The 24,058-nt window shown below is 43.2% G+C and overlaps 1 protein-coding gene across 2 annotated transcripts in view; it reads left to right on the top strand.

Annotated features, from left to right (window-relative positions):
• Nucleotides 1-18,736, top strand: part of WDR47 (WD repeat domain 47) — a 104,698-nt gene extending 85,962 nt beyond the window's left edge. For both annotated transcript variants that reach the window (XM_088459804.1, XM_088459805.1), the window contains exons 12-15: nucleotides 6,862-7,032; nucleotides 7,331-7,462; nucleotides 12,846-13,064; nucleotides 16,222-18,736. In XM_088459804.1, the coding sequence (XP_088315930.1) occupies nucleotides 6,862-7,032; nucleotides 7,331-7,462; nucleotides 12,846-13,064; nucleotides 16,222-16,364 (665 nt within the window). In that variant the 3' untranslated portion in view covers nucleotides 16,365-18,736. The remainder of the gene's footprint in view (nucleotides 1-6,861; nucleotides 7,033-7,330; nucleotides 7,463-12,845; nucleotides 13,065-16,221) is intronic.
• Nucleotides 18,737-24,058: the final 5,322 nt, after the last annotated feature.

The raw sequence follows: 24,058 nt of genomic DNA, 5'->3' as shown, positions 1-24,058 counted from the left end.
ATGACTCTGAATGATCTCAGAAGAATATAAATGTGGCTACATTTGTAGTAAACATTCCATTTTATTTATCTGTGTGTATGTCATCCAATTTATATGCTCTTAATTCTGGGCAATCTCGGAATAATTGGTATATGGCTACATGTTTGTAGTGAAAATTTAAATCCCGTGTTTATTATTATTATTATTATTACCAGTTATTTATATAGCGCACACATATTCCGCAGCGCTTTACAGAGAATATCTTACCATTCACATCTGTCCCTGCCCCAGTGGAGCTTACAATCTATATTCCCTATGACATGCACATACACATACACACTATGGTAATTTTTTTTTTGTGGGGAGCCAATTAACCTACCAGTATATTACAATATACAATATACAAACGCCACACAGTTAGGGCCATGGTGGGACTTGAACCCATGACCTTATTGCTGTGAGGCAGTAACACTAACCATTACACCGTCTGTGCTGCCCCGTCTGTGCTGGTGTATGTGTTATTAAATTTTTTTAAAATTACTACACTATATAGCATTTTATTTCTCCCTTTTCCTTTATATAAATATATATATATATCTATCAAAGATTTTTATTGTTTTATAAATATTGATATGAAACAACTAATTAGCGCCTCATATACGTTACCAAAATGTTATTGTATTGCAGCAGACATTGCCCGGACTCTACCGACCTTAGGGCCTGATTCAGACACGTTCGCTATATGCGTGCGCTCGCAAGCGGCCCGATGTTCTGTGTACGCTTTGTTCTGCGTGTGCGCGAACTACTCACTGCGATCACATACAGCTCGAAAGCCCTGCAAAGTCAGCCCAGTGTAATGAGTGACAGGAGAGGCCGTTTGTGGGTGGTAACAGGGGCAGGACACTTGTAACGGGGGGTTGGAGATGCGAACGCAGGCGTGCCAGAGTGTTTCAACGCCGTTTTAGAGGTGTGCATAATTAACAGGCAGCGTCATAGTACACGTCACTTGCCTCTTTTTTACACTGATTGCCTCGCGGTAGGGTAAAGCTACCTCAAGCACTGCGTTCACATCCGTTTCAACGGTAGGATTGAATAGGATTCAACGGTAAGTTGACCAAAAATCCTATTTTTCCTAGTTGGTGCACCACTGGCTGACACTTTTTAAAAGATCCACAGGTGGAGCTAATTATTTCTTTTATGATTCTGTGAGGAGACATGGAAAACGTACTGTTAGTGCTCCGTGAGGAATGAGTTTGGGAAACAGTGCTCTAGATAATTGAATAAAATATAGATTTATTATAAACATTGAATAAGACCATCGATATATAGACAAATGAAAGTTGTAGGAAAACAAATATTAATTTGCATTACTATAAACAGGATAGAACATTGAACATACCACACATAATTATGTAAATGGTCTCTCTATAGTCAAACACAAAGCGGCCAGGTTTAAAAAAAGCAATAAATGCATACTCGGCACTGATATGTAATTAGATCTGCAGTTGTTGCCTCAGTAGACAAACATGAGATGTAAAATGAATAACACAGTTAGTGTGACTCCACCTATCTGGTGAATCAGAGCCACGCTCCCGTGTATCAAAACAGCACATGAGCGAGTAGTAGACCGCTCTAAATACAAATACTACACACAGCTTCAGATCTCTATCGGTATAATGAGTTAGGGATAAGTGAATTGGATCTCATGTGAAAATGTGGAATGTCCAAATCCATCCAAAAATGGCTTTGGAAGACTGGGTGTGAAAGAGTAAAGGAGCTATGTACCAAATGGTTGTCCAGATAATGCCCCAAGGTCTTTGCAGTCAAGTTAGCTTGGTTCCAGTCAATGAGATTCATGGATGCTTATCCCCACCTGGAAACACTTGGTCCAGAAGTACCAATATGCGGGGATTATTAGGAACGGTAGACTATATTTACTATACTGCAAGTTTATAGAACTGGAGGTGTCACCCATAGCAACCAATCAAATTCTACTTATCATTTGTCTATCACCTTCTAGAAGATAATAGCTAGACTCTGATTGGTTGCTATGGGCAACATCTCCCCCCTAGGTGTGGTAGAGGATCCCACATGCTTAATGTGTTTCAGTGTTTTATTGACACCTTTGTTATACGAGATTCAGCAACGCCATCCTTGTCTGCTGCTTCTCTAACTGCATTCAGTGGTATTTTTTTATTAAGTTTCCCATTATAGGCTTCTGTAAGATGGGTTTTTTTTTTAGAATTAAATTATTATTATTATGGAGTAGGGGTGAGCGGGTTCGGATTTCTGAAATCCGAACCCCCCCGAGCCCCCCCGATCCGAGTCCGATCCGAGTCAGGCTCGACTTTTCCCGCCTGACTCGGATCTGACATCGAGGCAAAACGTCATCATCCCGCCTTCCGAGTCTCGCGGGTTTTGGATCCTATATAAGGTACCCGCGTCGGCGCCATTTTCTCACTCGGCTGTGGACAGTGAAGAGGGAGGGTGGGAGTTAGTGCTGTGTAGTGTAGTGTAGTGTAGTGCTGCTGTTGTCCACTACTTCAAAGTCCATAGGGGCTGGCTGTGTTGTGCTGTGCTGCTGTTGTTAATAGGGGCTGTGTCCACTACTTCAAAGTCCATAGGGGCTGGCTGGACTGTGTTGTGCAGTCAGTTCTCCATAGGGGCTGTGTCCACTCCAAAGTCCTGTGCAGTGTCCCAGTCCTAAAGGGGTGCTGTAGTGTTGTCCAGGGGGTGCTCTGTCCATCAGGGGTGCTCCCCCCAAGTGCTAAAAAAATAATATATTTTCTGTGTTTGTGAATTGTGTGCGCAGTAGCCGCACGTGCATCAACAAAGTAGTGCCAAGCGTGCGCCTGTGTCATAAGTAAAGGGCCGGCTGGCTTGACCGTTAAAGGGTGCTGTAACCCCCGAAAGTACACTCCAGTCCAAACCAAAAAAAAATTATTTTCTGTGTTTGTGAATTGTGTGCGCAGTAGCCGCACGTGCATCAACAAAGTAGTGCCAAGCGTGCGCCTGTGTCATAAGTAAAGGGCCGGCTGGCTTGACCGTTAAGGGTGCTGTAACCCCCGAAAGTACACTCCAGTCCAAACCAAAAAAAAAATTATTTTCTGTGTTTGTGAATTGTGTGCGCAGTAGCCGCACGTGCATCAACAAAGTAGTGCCAAGCGTGCGCCTGTGTCATAAGTAAAGGGCCGGCTGGCTTGATCGTTAAGGGTGCTGTAACCCCCGAAAGTACACTCCAGTCCAAACCAAAAAAAAAATTATTTTCTGTGTTTGTGAATTGTGTGCGCAGTAGCCGCACGTGCATCAACAAAGTAGAGCCAAGCGTGCGCCTGTGTCATAAGTAAAGGGCCGGATGTCTTGACCGTTAAAGGGTGCTGTAACCCCCGAAAGTACACTCCAGTCCAAACCAAAAAAAAATTATTTTCTGTGTTTGTGAATTGTGTGCGCAGTAGCCGCACGTGCATCAACAAAGTAGTGCCAAGCGTGCGCCTGTGTCATAAGTAAAGGGCCGGCTGGCTTGACCGTTAAGGGTGCTGTAACCCCCGAAAGTACACTCCAGTCCAAACCAAAAAAAAAATTATTTTCTGTGTTTGTGAATTGTGTGCGCAGTAGCCGCACGTGCATCAACAAAGTAGTGCCAAGCGTGCGCCTGTGTCATAAGTAAAGGGCCGGCTGGCTTGACCGTTAAGGGTGCTGTAACCCCCGAAAGTACACTCCAGTCCAAACCTAAAAAAAAATTATTTTCTGTGTTTGTGAATTGTGTGCGCAGTAGCCGCACGTGCATCAACAAAGTAGTGCCAAGCGTGCGCCTGTGTCATAAGTAAAGGGCCGGCTGGCTTGACCGTTAAAGGGTGCTGTAACCCCCGAAAGTACACTCCAGTCCAAACCAAAAAAAAATTATTTTCTGTGTTTGTGAATTGTGTGCGCAGTAGCCGCACGTGCATCAACAAAGTAGTGCCAAGCGTGCGCCTGTGTCATAAGTAAAGGGCCGGCTGGCTTGACCGTTAAGGGTGCTGTAACCCCCGAAAGTACACTCCAGTCCAAACCTAAAAAAAAAATATTTTCTGTGTTTGTGAATTGTGTGCACTGTGGCTGCACGTGCATCAACAAAGGAGCAGCGCCAAGCGTGCGCCTGTGTCCCATAAGTAAAGAGCCGGCTGGCTCATTTCTTAAAGGGTGGTGTAACCCACAAAGTGCACTACTCTCCAGCAAAAATAAAATAATATTTTCTGTGTTTGTGTGGGCTTTAGCCGCACGTATATATATCAATATAACATAAATGGAGGACCAAACTTTCTCCGATAAAAATAAAATAGGGAAAGATCAAGAACCTCTTCCTCCTAGTGCTGTTGCTGCTGCTGGGAGTTGTTCATCATCCCAGAGAGGAAGTAGGAACATCACTACTTTTACTAAACAATTGACTCTCCAACAGTCCCTAGCGATGAGGATGAAGTACGACAGCAGTCATCCTGAAGCAAAACGTATAACTGAGGCCTTGACTGCTATGTTGGTGTTAGACGTGCGTCCGGTATCCGACATTAGTGCAGTGGGATTTAGACAATTGATGGAGGTAGTGTGTCCTCGGTTCCAAATCCCGTCTAGATTCCACCTGCATCCTCAAAGCAGCAGCGACAAGCGTGCGTCTGTCTGTTAAAGGGTGGTGACACCCTCAAAGTGTGCTACACAAACAATTAAAATATTGTTCTTTTTTTTTCTGTCTTTGTGAATTGTGTGGGCTGTAGCCGCACCTGCATCCTTAAAGCAGCAGCGACAAGCGTGCGTCTGTCTGTTAAAGGGTGGTGACACCCTCAAAGTGTGCTACACAAACAATTAAAATATTGTTCTTTTTTTTTTGGTCTTTGTGAAATGTGTGGGCTGTAGCCGCACCTGCATCCTTAAAGCAGCAGCGACAAGCGTGCATCTGTCTGTTAAAGGGTGGTGTAACTCTCAAAGTGTTCCAAAAAATAAAAAACTATTTTTTTAATGTGTTTGTGACTTGTGTGCGATGTAGCCACACTTGCATCCTCAAAGCAGCAGCGACAAGCGTGCGTCTGTCTGTTAAAGGGTGGTGACACCCTCAAAGTGTGCTACACAAACAATTAAAATATTGTTCTTTTTTTTTTGGTCTTTGTGAAATGTGTGGGCTGTAGCCACACCTGCATCCTTAAAGCAGCAGCGACAAGCGTGCGTCTGTCTGTTAAAGGGTGGTGTAACTCTCAAAGTGTTCCAAAAAATAAAAAACTATTTTTTTAATGTGTTTGTGACTTGTGTGCGATGTAGCCACACTTGCATCCTCAAAGCAGCAGCGACAAGCGTGCGTCTGTCTGTTAAAGGGTGGTGACACCCTCAAAGTGTGCTACACAAACAATTAAAATATTGTTCTTTTTTTTTTGGTCTTTGTGAAATGTGTGGGCTGTAGCCACACCTGCATCCTTAAAGCAGCAGCGACAAGCGTGCGTCTGTCTGTTAAAGGGTGGTGACACCCTCAAAGTGTGCTACACAAACAATTAAAATATTGTTCTTCTTTTTTCTGTCTTTGTGAATTGTGTGGGCTGTAGCCGCACTTGCATCCTCAAAGCAGCAGCGACAAGCGTGCGTCTGTCTGTTAAAGGGTGGTGTAACCCTCAAAGTGTGCTCCACAAACAATAAAAATATTCTTTTTTTTTTTCTGTCTTTGTGAATTGTGTGGGCTTTAGCCGCACTTGAATCCTCAAAGCAGCAGCGACAAGCGTGCGTCTGTCTGTTAAAGGATTACATCGGTGACAGCATCCAAGTAGGCATGTCAGACAGTCCGTACCTGTACTGGCAGGAAAAAGAAGCAATTTGGAGGTCCCTGTACAAACTGGCTCTATTTTACCTGAGTTGCCCCCCTCCAGTGTGTACTCCGAAAGATTGTTTAGTGCAGCCGGGAACCTTGTCAGCGAAAGGCGTAGGAGGTTGCTTCCACAAAATGTGGAGAAGATGATGTTCATAAAATGAATTATCAACTCTTCCAGGGAGACCAGCCTCCAGAACGTACAGAGGGACCTGTGGTTCCAGCAGGGACGAATTAATACTCTGTGAGGATGAGGATGTACACACTGAAGAGGGTGAGGAATCGGTGGATGAGGAGGATGAGGATGACATCTTGCCTCCGTAGAGCCAGTTTGTGCAGGGACACATTAATTGCCAGCTTGTTTTGTGGGGGCCCAAACGAACCAATCATTTCAGCCACAGTTGTGTGGCAGACCCTGGCGCTGAAATGATTGATTTGTTAAAGTGTGCATGTCCTGTTTATACAACATAAGGGTGGGTGGGAGGGCCCAAGGACAATTCCATCTTGCACTTCTTTTTTTTCTTTGCATTATGTACAGTTTGGGGCCTAGTTTTTCTAACTGCCATCCTGTCTGCCACTGCAGTGTCACTCCTAGATGGGTCACGTGTTTGTGCCGCCCACTCGTGTCGCTTAGCATAGTCATCCAGCTACCTCGGTGCAACCTTTTGGACATGAAAACACTATTGTGAGGTGTGAGGTGTTCAGAATAGACTGGAAATGAGTGGAAATTAAGGTTATTGAGGTTAATAATAGCATAGGAGCAGAGAAACCAACAAATTCTGTGATTTTAGCTGTTTTTATGCTTTTTTTAAAAAAAATACAGATCCAAAACACAAAACCCAGAACCCAAAACACGGAAGGGTGGTTTTGGCAAAACCAATCCAGATCCAAAACACGAAGAAAGATCCAGATCCAAAACCAAAACACAAAACACGAAAAGTGGCCGGTGCACACCCCTATTATGGAGTAAATGTTTTGAATAAACTGGATAACTGTTAATGAGATAAAACATTGATATTTCTAAAGGAGCATGTCCGCTATATTTTAGTCTCTTGCTTCTTCAGGTCCAGACCTGGAATTCAGTATGCATGATGGTACGATTAGAGACTTGGCATTTATGGAGGGGCCGGAGAGTGGAGGTGCAATATTAATCAGTGCAGGAGCTGGAGACTGTAATATCTACACCACAGATTGTCAACGTGGACAAGGGCTTCATGCTTTAAGTGGTCACACAGGTAAGTCTTGGTAGAAATGTGGTACAGAAGAAAATGGCGCCATAAGCTATAGCTGCCAATTAGATTGTAGTGGTCATGTTTCTAGTTCAGTTTATAAAATGAAAGTGAATTTCTGGTTGCTATGGGTTAAATTGTTTTCCCCTTTGCATCTGTTTTCTTAAACCTCACTAATTATCTTAGAATAAAAGCTCCACTCTGCGCACATACAATGCCAATATATTTTCATATAACTGTGCATCCTATCCTTAATTACTAATTAGGAACATTTCTGTAATTAAATGGAATGTTTCTATGACAGGGCATATACTGGCACTTTATACGTGGAGTGGTTGGATGATTGCATCGGGTTCCCAAGACAAGACAGTGCGGTTCTGGGACCTACGGGTGCCCAGCTGTGTTCGAGTGATCGGAACTACATTCCATGGAACAGGTAAAGTGAAATAAGTAACTTGTTGTTAAAGGAGAACTTCAGTCTCCATCAACAGTTTATCTAACCTTTTATCATCTGCAAGGGCTTTCCTTGCCTGGACTCCCCTAGAGCTGCCTAGGTGAGGCTATTGAGCAATTGACCCAAGTGCCCCCTTCACTCTTTGTTTTACTAAGAGCCTTGAAAATACTCAGTGAAGTCGAATCTATATTGGATCTCATTTTACTGTGGCTTATCCAATCATCAGAAACTCCATACAGACTAATGTTATCCATTGAGCCCTCTGCCTCAAGATCAAATGTATGAGTATGAAGCTAAAGGCTGGAGTTCCAATGGTTGGGGCCCTGTGGTTCAGCTTTTGGGTAGAGGGTATGGATAACATCTTATCAGAGACTGTAATGTACTACTACTACTTAGTAGTGTGTAATGTTGTATTCATAACAGTATTTCTCTGGTCATCCATAGGGGACAAAGGCTTCAACACTGGGTATAGGTAAATAAGTGCGCTGCAAAGATGCTATGTATATAAAAAAGTTATGCAAAATGTATTTGATACAATCAATAATAAAAACAATAGTTTCATAAGAAAATAGATCACAAGCCGGTTATAGAATTCACCTTATGGCAATAAAATATAAACTATCAACCTGCGGCCACAGGATATAATTTAGGCAAGAATGCTTCCCTATCTAAATAAATAAAAATACAAGCCTCCGGTGGTTTTATAAATGGACTAATGTTGGGGATATCAGTCACTGTCACAAACACCCTTTTTAGGTATTAAACCAGTAAGTAGCTGCAGTAATAAATCCGATGAGTAAACATCAATATTTTTGTCAATGTATCACTGTTAGTATGTTAGTGTACATGAACCAACCGATGTTCCAAAAATATATATCCGATATCCATCCAGTCAGCTGTAATTCAACGAAGATTAATCTATATGTCGACCAAGAAGTTTGGTTAGTAGCAATGACATGTTCAAAAGATGTTCAGTTAATGTCCCTTATATTGCCATTCAGCATGGGTTAATTTGCAAGCAGTCAGGTTTATAGAATATTTAGCAATCACTGTTCAAATGACCAATAAGAACATATATAGTTTGTATGAATGGCTGTTTGTCCTCAGCACATTATATAGTTTAAAGACTATGCAGTTTACTTACATTCCTTTGATCTGCTACTGGATATAATTATTGCTTTACTTCTGTTTATCTTCCACTGCCACAACAATGTTTGTTTCGCACGTAGCATCCTCTGACGAAACCGCAGGAAAAAAGGGGCGGAGAAACGTGTCAGTTGACCCTCCCCAGTGACACGCATTGTGAGACACACTGGTGTACGGATACACGTGGGCTAATCAGATTAAAAGCGCCCAGTGTCCTCTTCATCCAGAGGCACTGGAGAGAGTAATGCCAAGGTTCCAAGCAGGACGGCTTAGCCGATAGCAGTGTGGACATTGACATTGCTGCCTGTCCACACAGTCCAGCAGCAAAGGGACAGAAAGGTCTGTAATCCGGATTGCACTATCTCAATAGGTGCAAACAAACAGCATTCTGGCAGTGGAAGATCCGCTGTGTTCGCTTGGATGGCTAAGGCCATCGGATGCGGAGCAGATATCCTAGAGCATCGCCTACGTTCTGGTGTCCACAGAACGGAGTTGTTGTCTACAGTAGAACATATCCGGGAAGCAAGTTCTATATAGGCGAGGCAGCCATTAACACGGGCATTCTAACCTCTAAGGTGTCGGCTTCTGCTGTGGCAGCCAGGAGAGCCCTCTCGCTTTGTACCTGGTGCGCCGACGCAGACTCTAAGTGGGCCCTGAAAGCTCTCCCTTTTTGGCTCAGAATTGGACAAGATTGTGGCTACGGTTGCCGCATCCAAGACAGCTTTGCTTGCCTCTGCAGCAGGCCCTAGGTCACGAACTTCTAATTTTCGTTCCTTTTGTCCGCAAGGTAAGGCCAAGGGTCAGTCTATCTCCAGGTTCCAGGGTGTTTCCATTAAGGGCTCCAAGTCCAGAAGAAAACAGACCTGGTTCACCAGATGTCCTCCCACCATGCCGACCGACAAGCCTTTTGCATGAAGGACGGGCCCCCGCCAGCGTGAGAGGCCGCCTTCTGCTTTTCTCCAACACATGGATGGCGACCATGATGAGCGCCTGGGTAAGAGGGCTGGTTATCCAAGGCTACGCTCTCGCCTTTTTGGAAATGTCCTCCAGCCCAATTTTTTTCTACAGGCCAACCGGTAGAGCCAGGAAAAGCAGAAGCACTGCGGGAGTCCGTTCAGTCCCTTCTGGTTTCCAAAGTCATCGCCCCTGTTCCACAGGCTTCTATGTCAATTTCTTCCTAGTTTAGAAGCCAGACGGCTCCTTTTAACCCGTCCTCAACCTGAAATCGCTCAACAGGTACCTTCAGGTTCCCAAGGTCTGCATGGAGTATCTGCATTTCATTATTCTGGCTCTGGAACCAGGGGATTTCATGGCCTTCCTAGATATCCAGGATGGCTATTTACATGTTCCCATCAGAGTCAGTCACCAGCGCTTCCTCAGGTTTGCGGTTTGGGAGGAACACTTCCAGTTTCAAGTATTGCCGTTTGGACTTTACACCGCTCCTCGTGTTTTCACGACAGTCATGGCTGTCATGGCAGCACATCTCTGGTGCACAGGGGTTAGATTTCTGCCCTATCTGGACGATCTCCTTCTCCTGGCCTAGTCACCGGAAGTGCTACAGAAGCACATTCGTCTCACAATAGACCTTCTGCAGGCTCACGGGTGGATCATCAATTGCCGAAAATCCACCCTGATTCCGTCTTAGATAATGTTACATTAGGGAGCCTTACTGGATTCTAGGGTCCAGTGGTTATTCCTTCAGTTGGACAAACTTCTGTCCTTACAGACTGTAATTCGAAAATTTTGGGGGCAACGTCGAGTCTCGGTCCACTCTTGCATGCAGGTTCTGGGCTCTGTAGTCTCCATCTTCAATAAGGTTGAGTATGACCAGTTTCATACCCATCCATTACAATTGGAGATTCTGGCCAGGTGGAACAAGTCCCATCTGCATCTCAAGATCATTCTCTCTCCAGAAGTCCGTGACTCCACCAGTCCTACCTAAACAAAGGCCGCCCCTTTTGGATCCAGGACTGGGTCCTGCTCACCACCAACACAAGTCTTTGTGGGTGGGGGGTGGTGACTGGTAATCAGACTTTTCAAGGTCCGGTGGATAGCTTAGGAGCACAGGCTACCCATCAATATTGTGGAACTCCGAGCAGTATATAGAGCTCTTTGTCTGGCATAGCGCTTGCTCCTGCATCAACTGGATAAAGGTCCTGATTGAGAGATGGACGTGAATGTGATATTCACGCACATCGAGCGCTTGTTTGCCCTTGCACATTCATGTAAGCCGCATTACGCATGCGCATCAGCCGCATTGCGCGTGCACAACCATTTCATTGAGATTACGGACACACAGAGTATCCCATCGCAAAGTGACTGACAGGTTGTCAGCTTATGGGGGTGGTCAGAAAAACACAGATGTGTCTGACCGTTTAAATGCCATTACATGGGCGTGCATAAATTAGCCATTGCGATCTCCGACGCAGCACGAGAGCCCTTTGCATGTCAGGAGAGCTGCCGAGTCTGCGGCTGGTTAGACCTGCCGCAAGGGCAAGATGAGCATTCTATATACGTTGATGTTACCGCAGGTAAGTGACATCGTACACAAGTAAAAAGGCAGCACTGGACATCCCTATGCTCGGGTGATCTTTTGAACCTTTAGCATATTTTCGCAGCTGCATTTTGTGTGAAATCACAGCTGCGATCACATTAGCTTCCATCTCTGAATCAGGCCCAAAGTGCTGTCGGACAATGTGACAGCCATCGCCTACATAAACTATCAGGGCAGCACTCGCAGTTGATGTCCTTTCTACATGTATAAGATAATAGCAGTCCAGTGCATGTGGAGTCCTTAATAGCCACAGTCAGATCCAGGATGCTGTTTAAGGACTTGGAGGACACTCCTTCTCAGGATTCCTCATTGCTTAACTGCAAGAAAAAGGAAGACAAGCTCTCTGGCTCCGCACATGACAGGCCAACACCGAATCCAAAAACGCTCTTGAATCTCTTTTTTTTTTTTTTTTTTTAATGGTGAGGTGCTCTTTGGTCTTGTACTGTACAAAAATGATTGCTTCCTCTCCAGCCTCTAAATCTATGTTTTTGCTGTCTTCTGTTTCAAAGACCAAGATTCCCCTCTATCAGTCCTTTCGTTCCCAGGGAGAGCCCAGGTTCAATCATCCTTTTGAGGCATGGGCAGAATGCAAATACACTGACAAACAGTCCGCATGACAGACTTGACTCCCATCTGGAGTTTCCTAGGGAGAGAGGCAGTCTTTTGCAAGGAATGGTAGAAGACCACATCGGACTCTTTGAGTGCGAGGCATTATAAGGACAGGCTACACCTCCTGGACCGTTTTTCACCACAGGTCTGCCTCACAGCCCTTCCGTTGCCAGGGCCTTATTTTCTCTGTGCCTCCACATCAAAGAGGGACCTTTTTTTCATTTTCTACCTCTTCCTCATGGGAAAACTGGATGGCTCCTGGCTTGTTACACTGGCTCCTTATCCTCTAGAATTCAGTTCAAACTCTTCACCTTGAAAGCCATCCGCCACTCATCTCCCCACATAGGGTGTGGTATAAGAGAGAGACAGTAATTAGATAGACAATGTCTATGTAGACACCAGATGTTAGACAGACCATTTTCATGTTGACTGTTTGACCCTGCTGACCATTTGTACCTGGTGACCTTTAGTGTGTCAACCTTTTGTCCCTGTCGACCTATTGACTGTCTAACATCTGGTGTCTATCTAGACATTGTCTATCTAATTACTGTCTATCTACAGTCTGGAACATCCCCATATACATCTCTCCTCTACTTTGAATCCACATTCATTCCTGGCCTCTCTGCTCTACCATCAACTGTTGTCTCTCCTTCTAAGAGTTATCTTGTGCACCCATGTCTACCACCTCCTGTCTGATCTACAAGTCTTCTTCAGTGCTTCTCCTGGGAACAGGCTTTCTTCATGCTGATTCTCTCCCTGGTTTGTCCCCTTCCCTTCTCTGCTTTAAGTAATATATTGTTAGTTTATGCAAACAGACCTTTGTTTTGTTCCTTGGGAGACTCTTGCCTCAGTAGCATATATAAACCTCTTACTGCATCTTGCCATCTTCTGTGTTAGTGATGTTCCCTATAAGACTACTTTTGTTTCTGTGCACAGTGAACAGAATAGAAGTGTTTTTTTTTTTTTTTTTTTTTTTAATGCTCATACAACATTGTTGCCTGTCTTTGCTATATAAAATTCAGAATCGCTTTTTAATAGTTTATGTCCTCTCTTCAGGCAGTCCAGTGGCATCAGTGGCAGTGGATCCTAGTGGTAGGCTACTTGCCACAGGACAGGAAGACTCCAGCTGCATGCTGTATGACATTAGAGGAGGTCGAATGGTGCAGAGTTATCATCCACACTCCAGTGATGTACGCTCCGTCCGCTTCTCCCCTGGAGCTCACTACCTGCTCACTGGTTCTTATGACATGACGATCAAAGTCACTGACTTACAAGGTAGTTATTTCCTTTTACATTCTGCACATACATTATTCATTTGATATGAACAATGCAAACACTGCAACAAACTGTCCTTGGGTAACAATGACTCAAAATGGTATTTGGCTTTCCAGTGGATCTGTAATGACAAAATAGTGTTCTTCCCAGGATCAATTTCACGGGTGTACCAGCCGACTCTGACGGCACAAATTGTTTCTAAACAGTTATCCCTCGGCAGAGCGTAAGCAGCATTACAGAGCTCAGACAGTAGCGCACCATTGCTAGTCTGGCAGTATGAGCTCTGTCTGTCATACCTGCAACGCTGGTTTCACTTTGTAGATTAACTCTAGGGGAGCTGTCTGGTTGGGGTCTGCTTCTTAAAGACAAGAGAGGGATCTCTGATTGGAGGGAGATCTGTGATTGTGCCTCTGATCAGAGTCACGCTTTATTTACGTTACTGTGACAGACACCGTCAGAGATCTCTCTCTCTCCAGAAATCCCCAGAGTTGGGTTTTGCTGATGTTACTGTGACAGGTATAGGGCCGTATTCAAGTAGCGTCAAAAACGGACGTTTTTTTTCCGCCATCGAGTGCGCAGATTTGGTTTTAACGTATTGGGTCTGATTTTTCGGGGGGCGGTATGGATGTGTCAACTGTTTTAAGCATCGCACGCGGTCACAGCAGGTTTTTTTAACGGATTTTAAAATTAAGTTTTTACAACACAAAAATATACTTGCGCCCATTTTAACATACCCCCAATTTAGGTGGAACAGTAAAAAATAGCTTTCTATCATTTTCAAAGACTTTATTTATTTATTTTTTCTCCCAAAATTTGTGTGGTAATTTTTTGCCAAAGTACGCAACGTATGATACATTTTTGGGTAATTTATCATTAATTTATCATTAGGGGGAGTGTCCAAAGAACTCCCCGTGTTTTTAGCCACTGTGACAGGCATAGTCCCAGATCTCTCTCCCATTAGAAACCCTCCCTCATCTTTAAGAGGCAGAGCGTGGACTGGACGATTGCAGAGAGGGAAGACATCATTCAGATGAGCACTGTGTCTCAGCGTGCATTGCTGGACACCATTATATCTGTGTCCAGCCAATAAGCGGGCAACATCTGCAAAAATCTTTGAAAAGTGCCAAGCCAGCAAGTAGCCATATGTGCAAGAGTGTTTAAAATTTATTTCAACATTTGTCATTATTGCCAAGTATTACACTGCCCCCACCCAGCTACTTCTTAATGCCACCCGGCTAGCACAATTTGGTGATTAAGGGAAAATAGTGTACTATGCATGACTCGTATACTAATGATTTGCGAAACTGAATGTACTCCTAAATGTGTGAATTCTGTGCACTATTGCAAGAACAGTAGTTGTAAGAAAATATTCACTCTCTTCTGGATTTTTTTTTCAATGGTAAGTTCTTCATGTTATCAAAGTGGATTTAACTGTAATAGACAACATTTAGTGGGATTTCATTACAGATAAACTGAACACTATTATCTTGCGCTATCTCACTCGCAAGCAATAAGACACTGGATTCTAGGAAGGTTATTTCCATAACTATATCATTAGTAGAAACTGGACATTTAGACAGTGTTTTAGTTTAATTAAAAAACTACAACAGATAGGTAGGAATAGAAACAGCCTTATGAATTGTATTAACACATCTGCAATATAGATTTGTTAAATTGCTAAAGTTAATACCATTCAATAGGTCGGAGTGTTGATCACAAAGTCACATATCTACTAATATGACCAAAAGTTAAGTCCCTGCCACCCAGTTTGCTTTTTAAATTAAACGGTGCGCAGTGCTGACTTGTAACCCAAGTGGGACCCTGCTGTACTTCCCACTGTCCTATCCACTGCTAGTACCACATTCAGAAGTTTTGGAGTCCCCTAGAATCTGACAAACACTTCCTACATACCTCAACCCTCATTCTGGTTATTGGTATACTGAGCGTATTCTATTAGCTAATATACGAAGAGCCAATTCTGTTTCGATACTGTACGAAGCAGTGCCTTTTCTGGTGGCTACTGTACAGTGCTTACCCTATTCTGATGGCTAGTGTATAAAGCAGACCTGCGCTTTCCCCGTATATACTAAAAAAAAAACAACTGCTTAGGAGAAAAGGCATTACTCACATCTAACATGCATGTGATTTGTTTATAGTGTCCATATAGTGTATGCTGACCGTCATGTGGAGTCCACAGTGCAAGCAGTTCACTGCCTGTCATTATTAACAAATCAGGGTGTTGAGAGCTTTTTGCTAGATACTATGCCACCTGCCAATACTTTCCCTCTAGCAACAAGCAAAAGCATCCTAAAAAGGGTCCGCACTCCCAAGGCCTATACTACTGATCTCTCAGGACTGTTGTATCAATCATTAGGGCCCTCCTTGGATACTGCTGTATTGTCCACTTTGCAGATATAATTTGAATGTTCTTTATGTCATTAAAACTTCTGATAGAATTATTTTGAAAGGCCTATTGTCTGCTTATCACTTGCACAAATATTTATTGTAAGTTTGCTTGTAGATTTGTTTGTATGTATTCAAACCAATTACGTGGACATGTAGGTGTTCAGTCAGTGGCTTGCAACCGTCAACATCACTGTAATTAATGGTGATGTGTGCAGTAGTGCATAGCGACCACATGAACGCTAATTTAAAACCCCTTGTAGTTTGAAAATTAAATATGTTTTGAAAAAGTGTGATATAATTAGGGATGTGCAGGCTCGTATAGGTTCGAGTTTGCACGTGGAGTTCGGATTTTTCCCTCCAAAAAAACGGAACTCAGAACGAGGCAAAACGTCATCTTACATGGACGAACATCATCATTCCTGGTCTTTTGTCCAGGAATGATGATGTTCGTCCATGTAAGATGACGTTTTGCCTCGTTCTGAGTTCCGTTTTTTTGGAGGGAAAAATCCGAACTCCACGTGCAAACTCGAACCTATCCGAGCCTGCACATCCCTAGATATAATAATATAATGTTTAAGAGATATAGGCAACACAGATTTCAGTTGAAATACTCACCACGGGACATTTATAATTATGGATATGAGTGAGTTTGGCATGACTTGTGTGAATAGGGTTAAATCTGCAGCAGTTGCTGAAATATCTTGAATGTAATTGAGTAACGTCCCTTTCATTTTTTTTGTTTTTTTATTAGGAGATCTCACAAAACCTCTTCCGATCATTGAAGCAGGCGAACACAAAGACAAGGTGATTCAGTGCCGATGGCATACTCAAGATCTGTCTTTCCTGTCCTCTTCCGCTGACAGAACTGTATCACTTTGGACTTACAATGCATAGCCTCGGACTTTCCAAAGGTCTAGCCTCAGACTTTCCAAAGGTCTAGCTGGCTATCTTCAAGAGGCTGATATGACATCTATGCGGCTGCCATGATCATGATTTACGGTTGAATCCTTAAGCTGCCAGAAGTTGGTTACTCAACACCTATAACCAAAAAAATAAATTAAATAGTTCCAGCATATTATCCGTGAAAATGAAAGTGGACAAATGAAAAGGTGAAGAATTGCTTCGCAAGCCTCTGTTTAGCAGTGGATGAGATCCACTGTTGGCGAATCCTAGGTGTCCGCTCTTCCCTCCACAGCGAGAAGTGTTTTTTTTTTTTTTTTATCTTTTATTTTTGTTTTTGTTTTTTTAAAAAAAGAAGCAAACTGAAGGAATTACATGATTGTGCTGTTGTAAGGCAATGCAGAGGACCAAGGCGTTTGTCCAATCCCATAGGCTTTGTAAGGTTACATACTACCACAAATATCTCCACAACTTTGTGTTTTGTTTTTTTGTGTATATTTTTTTGTTTATTTTATTTTTGCCACACCTCCCCGGAATCAAAGGCATTAGCATTGTTACCCTATGATGGAAAAAAAAATCAATAGTATTTCACGCATTTGGACTATTTGCATGTACCTCAATACAGAAATGGTCACCCACTGGCATAACGGTCTGCAAAATTTGCCAGTGGTTGAAATCTTGTCATTTATTTCTGTAATTGGGATAAGGAAGTCACATTAAGATAAGAATACTCCATATAGATTGACGTAAAGAAGCACTCCTAGTCCACCGTGCAAGCTTAGTGTGAGGGACTTTTTGAAAACTTGTGGTGCTGTCACAGGATGCACTATTGGGGCATCTACCCAGTAGTTGCTGCGATATCACAGCCTTTGTGGTTATATAACACACACATTGATGAATAACTAAGTCTTTGCATTTATCAGCTTTCAGTTATTACATTTCTAAAACCATTAAATTACAAATGCTATGTAAGATTACCCATATACGATGACTCAATACATTTTAATCAAAGACCTTTTCAGAAATCTTTTCATTGGCTGATATGTACGAACATAACAATTTAAATGTGATGAATTCATTGAGCATGTACAGAAAACATAGTGCTCAATAATGATCATTAAATCTGCCCACACACCTTTGTCCAATGCCATCTGTATTTTGAAATTTGGACAATCATATTTGTAAAGAATCTTTTCAATTACGGTAAGATCTTTTGATTTTATAATTGTAGGAACTCATTTAATTTGATTGCATCGTGAAAAAAAAAAAAAAGCCTTTGTGCGTGTCCACTGTAAGGGGTACACTACATCTCTACTGTTCAGTCATTTTACATAGAACAATCGATGTACAATCTTATAGCTCTATTATTTAAGGCACGTGCAGCTTAATAGCGTGTTATGTGAATATGTCCATTTTCTTCGGTTGCCATAATAATATGTTTTAAATAATAACAGCAAATAAATCGATTATTTGTTTATATTGCAAATCCCTTTCTAAAGTAAGCAGGCACCCTTATTCACCCAGAATACAATTGTTCAACCGTTGGCTACAAATGAATCTTATAATGCTAGACATCGTTCGATAGCCCCCTTTATCCCCGTCTACATGCTTATCTGGCTTTTAGAAGTCCGTTTACGTATGTAGTTGTCCTTTTAGGTGAGCGCATAAGAACAAATATACGACCATCATACATAGAAAATCAAGATGCTCTACACTACTATACAGTGCTGTATGCTGATTTTATTGTAGGTGAAATGCTGCTAGAATTATCCAGTGTTGATATTGTTGTTTTACAGTTTTTATACATGCAACAAGCCAGATCGCTCTGCATATCCTCTGCTTGTTAGGTGGCCAGTAACACATTGCACAGACAGTGATGGGGTTAGTAGTGTCACTGTGGCTCGTGATTACACTTGTAAACCACTTGGTGCCAGAGAGGTAGCATTGTGTAAATTACAGCATGGCACATTAGCATGAAACATTTCATGTTGTTTCCCCTTTTTAAGGCAAGACTAACTTGGATATTAAAGTATTGCACTTTTGTGTTGTGTAAGCCATTTCTTCTGCTGTATGGGGCCAGTTCCCACTGCTAGAAAGAGAGGTTTAAAGCTGTATCCACTAATGTAAATGCTAATATTCTTAGATTATTTTGTTCATACTGTATATTTTTTATTTTTGTTAAATTAAAAAAATGCCTAAATGAGATTTAGGAATGTTTTATTTATTTGATAAAAAGGTGAATTACCATTTTTGTTCTTTTTAACATACACAATTTTCCGTGCACTGTATGCAGATATTTTTTACCTATTTAATGTGGAAATGTAACTGTGCTGCAATATGAATAAAGACATCCAAGATTCATTATTCAGCTGACAATCCTGGTAAGATGTATAGACTTTGCTAGACAAACCAGCATAAGTAAATACTTGTTGTATGGTTTAATTACTTGACCATGTTGTTGCAATAGGTAAACTTTGCAGTTTACCTATTGCAACAACAGTTGCAGTTTACCTATTTGCAGACACTGTGTATGTTTGTTTGTATATGTATTTCTACATGTATGCATACATGTTGGTATGTTTACAGATACTATGACCCGTCCAATTTACCAAATCCTTTGACGGTTTAAAACCAATGATCACCTCTATATTTGCGCAATTAATTTCTAAAACTGAAGGTACTTTCATGTGTAAAGCAAGTCAGGAATAGTAATGTGTGAATATAAATAAATATATAAAATTATCAAAATATAAAGAACAATCTATGTACATATACAAACTGATAGAGATAGTAACCTAAAACTAGAATAAGTAAGTGTGGAATGCATATCCAATATCAGAGGATGAATCTATGACCTATGTGCCATAATATTAAAGTTAATAATTTCTTCCCAAATATAAAAAGTTTAGGCACACATGGAAAAGATGAACGCTAAACCATTAAGCAATTAGATTGCCATGAAGTCCTATTCTTAAATGGAAATTTCTTCTTCGGGTTCCATAGGGTCCACAGGAATTACCTTGGGATATATAGTTGGACGGTGTCCATTGCACCAAACAGCAAAACTTTGGAGCTCCCAGCATGCACTGGTCCTCCTCCGTATATATCCCCAGCCACAGGCGTCCAGTTGTTTCTTTTGGTGCGCTGCAAGATGTACCTGTTATACAGTGGGACTGCTAGGCAGCACTAAGCTTTTTTATTTTTTCTTACCTTAAAGTTATGAAACCTCCTGAGTTTAGTGGTACCGGCGCCAGGATGGGCGCTCTACTGCGACTCCATCTACTTCCATCGACGGCCGATACACCAGATCGCTGTGCCCTGAGTGTTTTCGGTCAGCCTCAGCATGGCTTAGCTGACGGCTGGAAGACACTGAGGTCCGGGACTTTGGTCGAGGAAACTGAGATGTCAGGTAAGGATTCCCTTCGGGGAATCATGCACGAGCAGTCCCCAGCCTCATGCGTTGAGACGCATCAGAGGCCACTGCATGTGAAAGACGTTCTGAAAAAACGATTCCTCACTACAGCGGTCGGGGTCTTATTGTCTGTTGCCGGGGATGGGTGGCAAGACGCACTGGTCGGCGTCTTGCCACTTTGTAGTGCAGCGTACCCGGCCGTCAATAGACACAGCTTAGGGGAGATTGGCGCTCCCCGGCCGCTCCTCCCCCCAGACACCAACTTCCGGCTTGGATTTCAGAGTCTGGTATAAATGACATCCTCGTGCATGGGAAGCGCGCAATTTAGCATTTGCTCAGCGGCTGCAGCGGAGTTCTCGGAGGTTTGGATCAGTCTTCTGTATACCTCTCCCTTGGGTTTGGTATATAGGATACTCTATATCCTACCTTCCCCTGTTGGGGGTTGGTTTAGTTGATTGAATACACATTGCGGACGCAGTTGCGCGTCTTTATGCATTGAATGTGACTCTGTGCCAGCTGCTGTATGTACACTGCCTATGTTTCACAAACTGTCCTGTGTTTCCCCTTGTCCTTTTGAAGGTAGGGTGCATCACTGATAGTAAAAAGTCACATTAGTTTGTATTGCATTTTTCTTTCAATTATGTCAGTTGATAAAGAACTAAGGGCCTGATGTAGACCCGCTCGTGAGTGCATAGCGCTCGCAAGCGGGTCGATGGTGGGCCATTCCGCACACGCGAGCCCCGGAGCGAGTGAGAACTTCACTCGCTCCGGGGCTCGCTACAAGACGGGGCGGCTGTCGATGTTGATCGACAGCTCGCCCCGTTTTGTAGGCGGGTACGGGGGGTGGCAGGACAAACTCAGGCGTTCCCGAAGGAACGTTTGTGGGCGGCCCTACTGACATCACTCGTGATGTCAGTAGTGGACTTCCTGCTCTATTAGAGCAGGAAGTCCACTCGGGCTTGCGAGACCTGAAACCCTACCACGAGCGGCCTGGAGCCCGGATTTAAAAAAAAGATAAAAAAAATCCCTGATTCAGAGTGTGCGCTCGCAAATAGCGTGCACTGCTGAATCAGGGCCTAAGTTCAGTACTGGTGTTTCTTCTTCAGGGTCCATAGGGGGTCCACAGGGTTGACCTTGGGGTATAGGTTGGGAACCAAATCCGGGCACCACACAGTTAAAGCTTTTAGTTCCCAGGATGCACTGGGTCCACTCTCCCTATAACCCTGCCCCCAAACCAGAGGCACCTCAGTTTAAGTTGGTGACTGGCTGGAGTTGGTCACCGTTTGTGCAGGGGGGCTGATTAGCAGCCCCTATGCTAAGTTTTATTTTTATGAGTTTTAATTTTATTTTATTTTTAGAACTCTTCAGAGCGGCAGCGTTTGACTGTCCTTTGGACGTCCAAGCTGCCGCTCCTACACCCCGCCGGCGCCGCAACGCCAGTACAGATCTGGGGATCCCAGGACTGCTGCTGGATCGCCGAGGAACAGGTAAGATCATGCGTCACTGCTTGCGGTAACCCATGGGTATATGCAGTCTTTGCCTCCTGTCTCTGGGGACAGACCGGAGGCGCTGGCAGCGGCGGCGGGCCCCCCCTCTCAGGAGGCATACCCCTCGTGTACACTAGACCACCAGGGACATATAGTTCGGAAGCAGGAAGCCGGCATCCCGGGGGTTAATAGCCGGCCTGGGGAGGCAGCCTTCCCTGTTACAGCGGCTCCTCCCATCAGCTCAACACGCCTTTCCAGGAAAAGGTTTGGCATCACTGAGCTGCTTCCTCAGTGGGCCAAGCTTCCTCTGAGGTCTCCGGCGGCCATGTTATCTGCGGTGCATCGCAGATCTCTTAGGACGTCAGTTGGTCCAGTCCCCCTGCGTACCTCGCCTATTGGGTCAGTGTACACAGCGCTATAGGCTTCCCAGACACTGAATCTGGGCAGTTGATTGTAGTGCCAATTGCAGTATATTATATGTAATGTTTATGTATATATATTTCTGCATTGTATGCGACTTATGCTAGCGCTGACTATCTGTGCTTTTTCTCTCACCTGGCATTGTATATCTATCCCTTTCATTTACAATCTGCCCTAATACAGGTGTACTTAGGGTGGTTCTGAGACCTCACATATACTGTATATACTTGTCAATATTTGTGAGGTTGGTCACATACTGTTGCGTGCTGCACGTTGCCATATTTTAGGTGGAGCAGTGTGTTGCATATGCCGATAGTGGGTCCCTGCAGCTGATCTTAGCGCCAGTCAGGATCAGTATAGCGCTGCTTGATATTTCCACAATGATTGTTAGTCAGGTATGATCTGACTAGGAAATAGAGCACGATACTGCACCCATTATTGCTTCCCTGCAAGTCATGTGCTGCAGGTGTGAGTACGGAGGATTTGACTCAGGCAGGGTTATGTCTCAGGTGCCATTAGGTACCGGGCCCCTTAAAGGACCCCCCTTGGGCGGTTTGTTTCTCAAGACCCTGGCCTCCATTGTGGATAACCTGGCGTTCCCCCATAGTTGTAACCCATTTGGGGTTCTTCAACATGCTACCCTTCCCTCTCATGGTATCTCGCAGTTCTTGCAGTTTACCCGTGACACAGACTATCGCTCCCTACCGGGGTTTTTCACAGTACAGGTAATTTCCTCAGGTACCACAACAGTCTGTCTTTTTCCTTGCAGGGATTACCACAACAGCCACCCTGGGTGGATGTCGTTTCTAAGAAACACAAGATGACGTAATAAACGCCCTGTGGTTACTTCCCAGTCTGCATTGCTGTCTAACACAGATCGTCAGCCAGGGGTGAACTGGATAATGTGTTGGACTCCTATTCCTGTCACTCGAGTGGGAGCCTAAATCAAGTATTATTATCCCTGCTTGGGTGCTGGCGGTCTAGTCCATCCTAGTTATAGAGGATGTCGAACCTGAACCTAAATCTTATCACCCTCCGTTTATTTTTTTTTTTATCATCAATAGTTTTTATTAAAGATTTTTTTCCAAGAAAATAGATAATGAACATAAAAATTACAGAAAAAAAGGAAAACATAAAGAAGGGAGGGAAGGAATCAGACAACACTGTCCATACATTGATATCACAAAATTAAAACATTAGGAAAATCTATAGCGATTACATTTACACATATAGAATATCAAATATGAAATACCTTTAATAACACCAGCAATTACCCCGTATGTGAAAAACAAAACTTAGTCAGGAAGAATCAAGAAGCAAAGTGGCACTCTCTCCATCTGTGACAAATTCATGCCATTTGAACCACCTAGCCAATGGGGAAGAGGTCACAGAGGAATAGGGAACACCTAATGTTTCCATCTGGAAAGCATACTGAACTTTTCATACAATTTTATGTATAGATGGGAGAGATGGAGACTTCCAATTTTGTGCTATGGCCTAATACATAGCTATCCGACTTAGACAACTCTGAGGGATACAGTATATGTGAAAAAGAGCAATAGAAGGTGACTCCTGAAAATGAATGCTGAGAACTTTATAGGCCAATTCAAATATCTCATGCCAAAGATTGCGAATGTTAGGGCTACCCCAAAATATATGATAGATATCACATGGCTCTGAACATCTCCGCCAACAAAATTTCAACTGCGAAGGCCATATCTTATGTAGCTTGTTTGGAGTAAAATATAGCCTATGTAACAGTTTAAATTACATCTCCATATGGTTGGAGCATTTAGAGAAGCGATGTGCCGCTAAATAAATCTCTTCCCACTGCTGTAGGGAAAATGTTTTCTGCAAATCCGCTTCCCACTGTAATTGTGCAGTAGACTTAGTTATCGACACATCCTCCAAATATAGGGAATACCAGAACGTAATAGCTCCCCGAGAATTACCCGTTGACATTTTAGCTAGAACAGGGGTAGGAGGTGGAGCCAAGGAGCCTGTAATTCGAAACATAGCAGAGACCCAATGGCTTATACGTAAATATGTAAAATATTCTCTTGAGGGTAATTTATATTGTGTCTGCAGATATGAAAAGGGGAACATAGTTATTACTGAGTACATCAGCAATTGTAACTATACCACAAGAGCGCCATTGTGAGATACGTATATCTGGGATTAAACTAGATAGAGCTAATAAAGAGAGATTACGAGTGGGTAAGATCATGCGACGAGAAGTGCTGATAGTAGAGTACCAAGCCGTAAGGGAATCTAATATTGCTCTAGAGGCCTCATGATATTGGGCGAAGTTGATCAATTCTATGAGAGGGAAGTGAGGAAATAGAGTTCTTTCCAGATCAACCCACGGT

Source organism: Taudactylus pleione, unplaced genomic scaffold (genome assembly GCF_031769625.1).
Source record: "Taudactylus pleione unplaced genomic scaffold, aTauple2 ptg000936l, whole genome shotgun sequence".
In the NCBI taxonomy this organism is placed as follows: domain Eukaryota; kingdom Metazoa; phylum Chordata; class Amphibia; order Anura; family Myobatrachidae; genus Taudactylus; species Taudactylus pleione.
The sequence above is the reverse complement of the archived record's forward strand: the minus strand, read 5'-3'. Positions and strand labels throughout refer to the sequence as shown.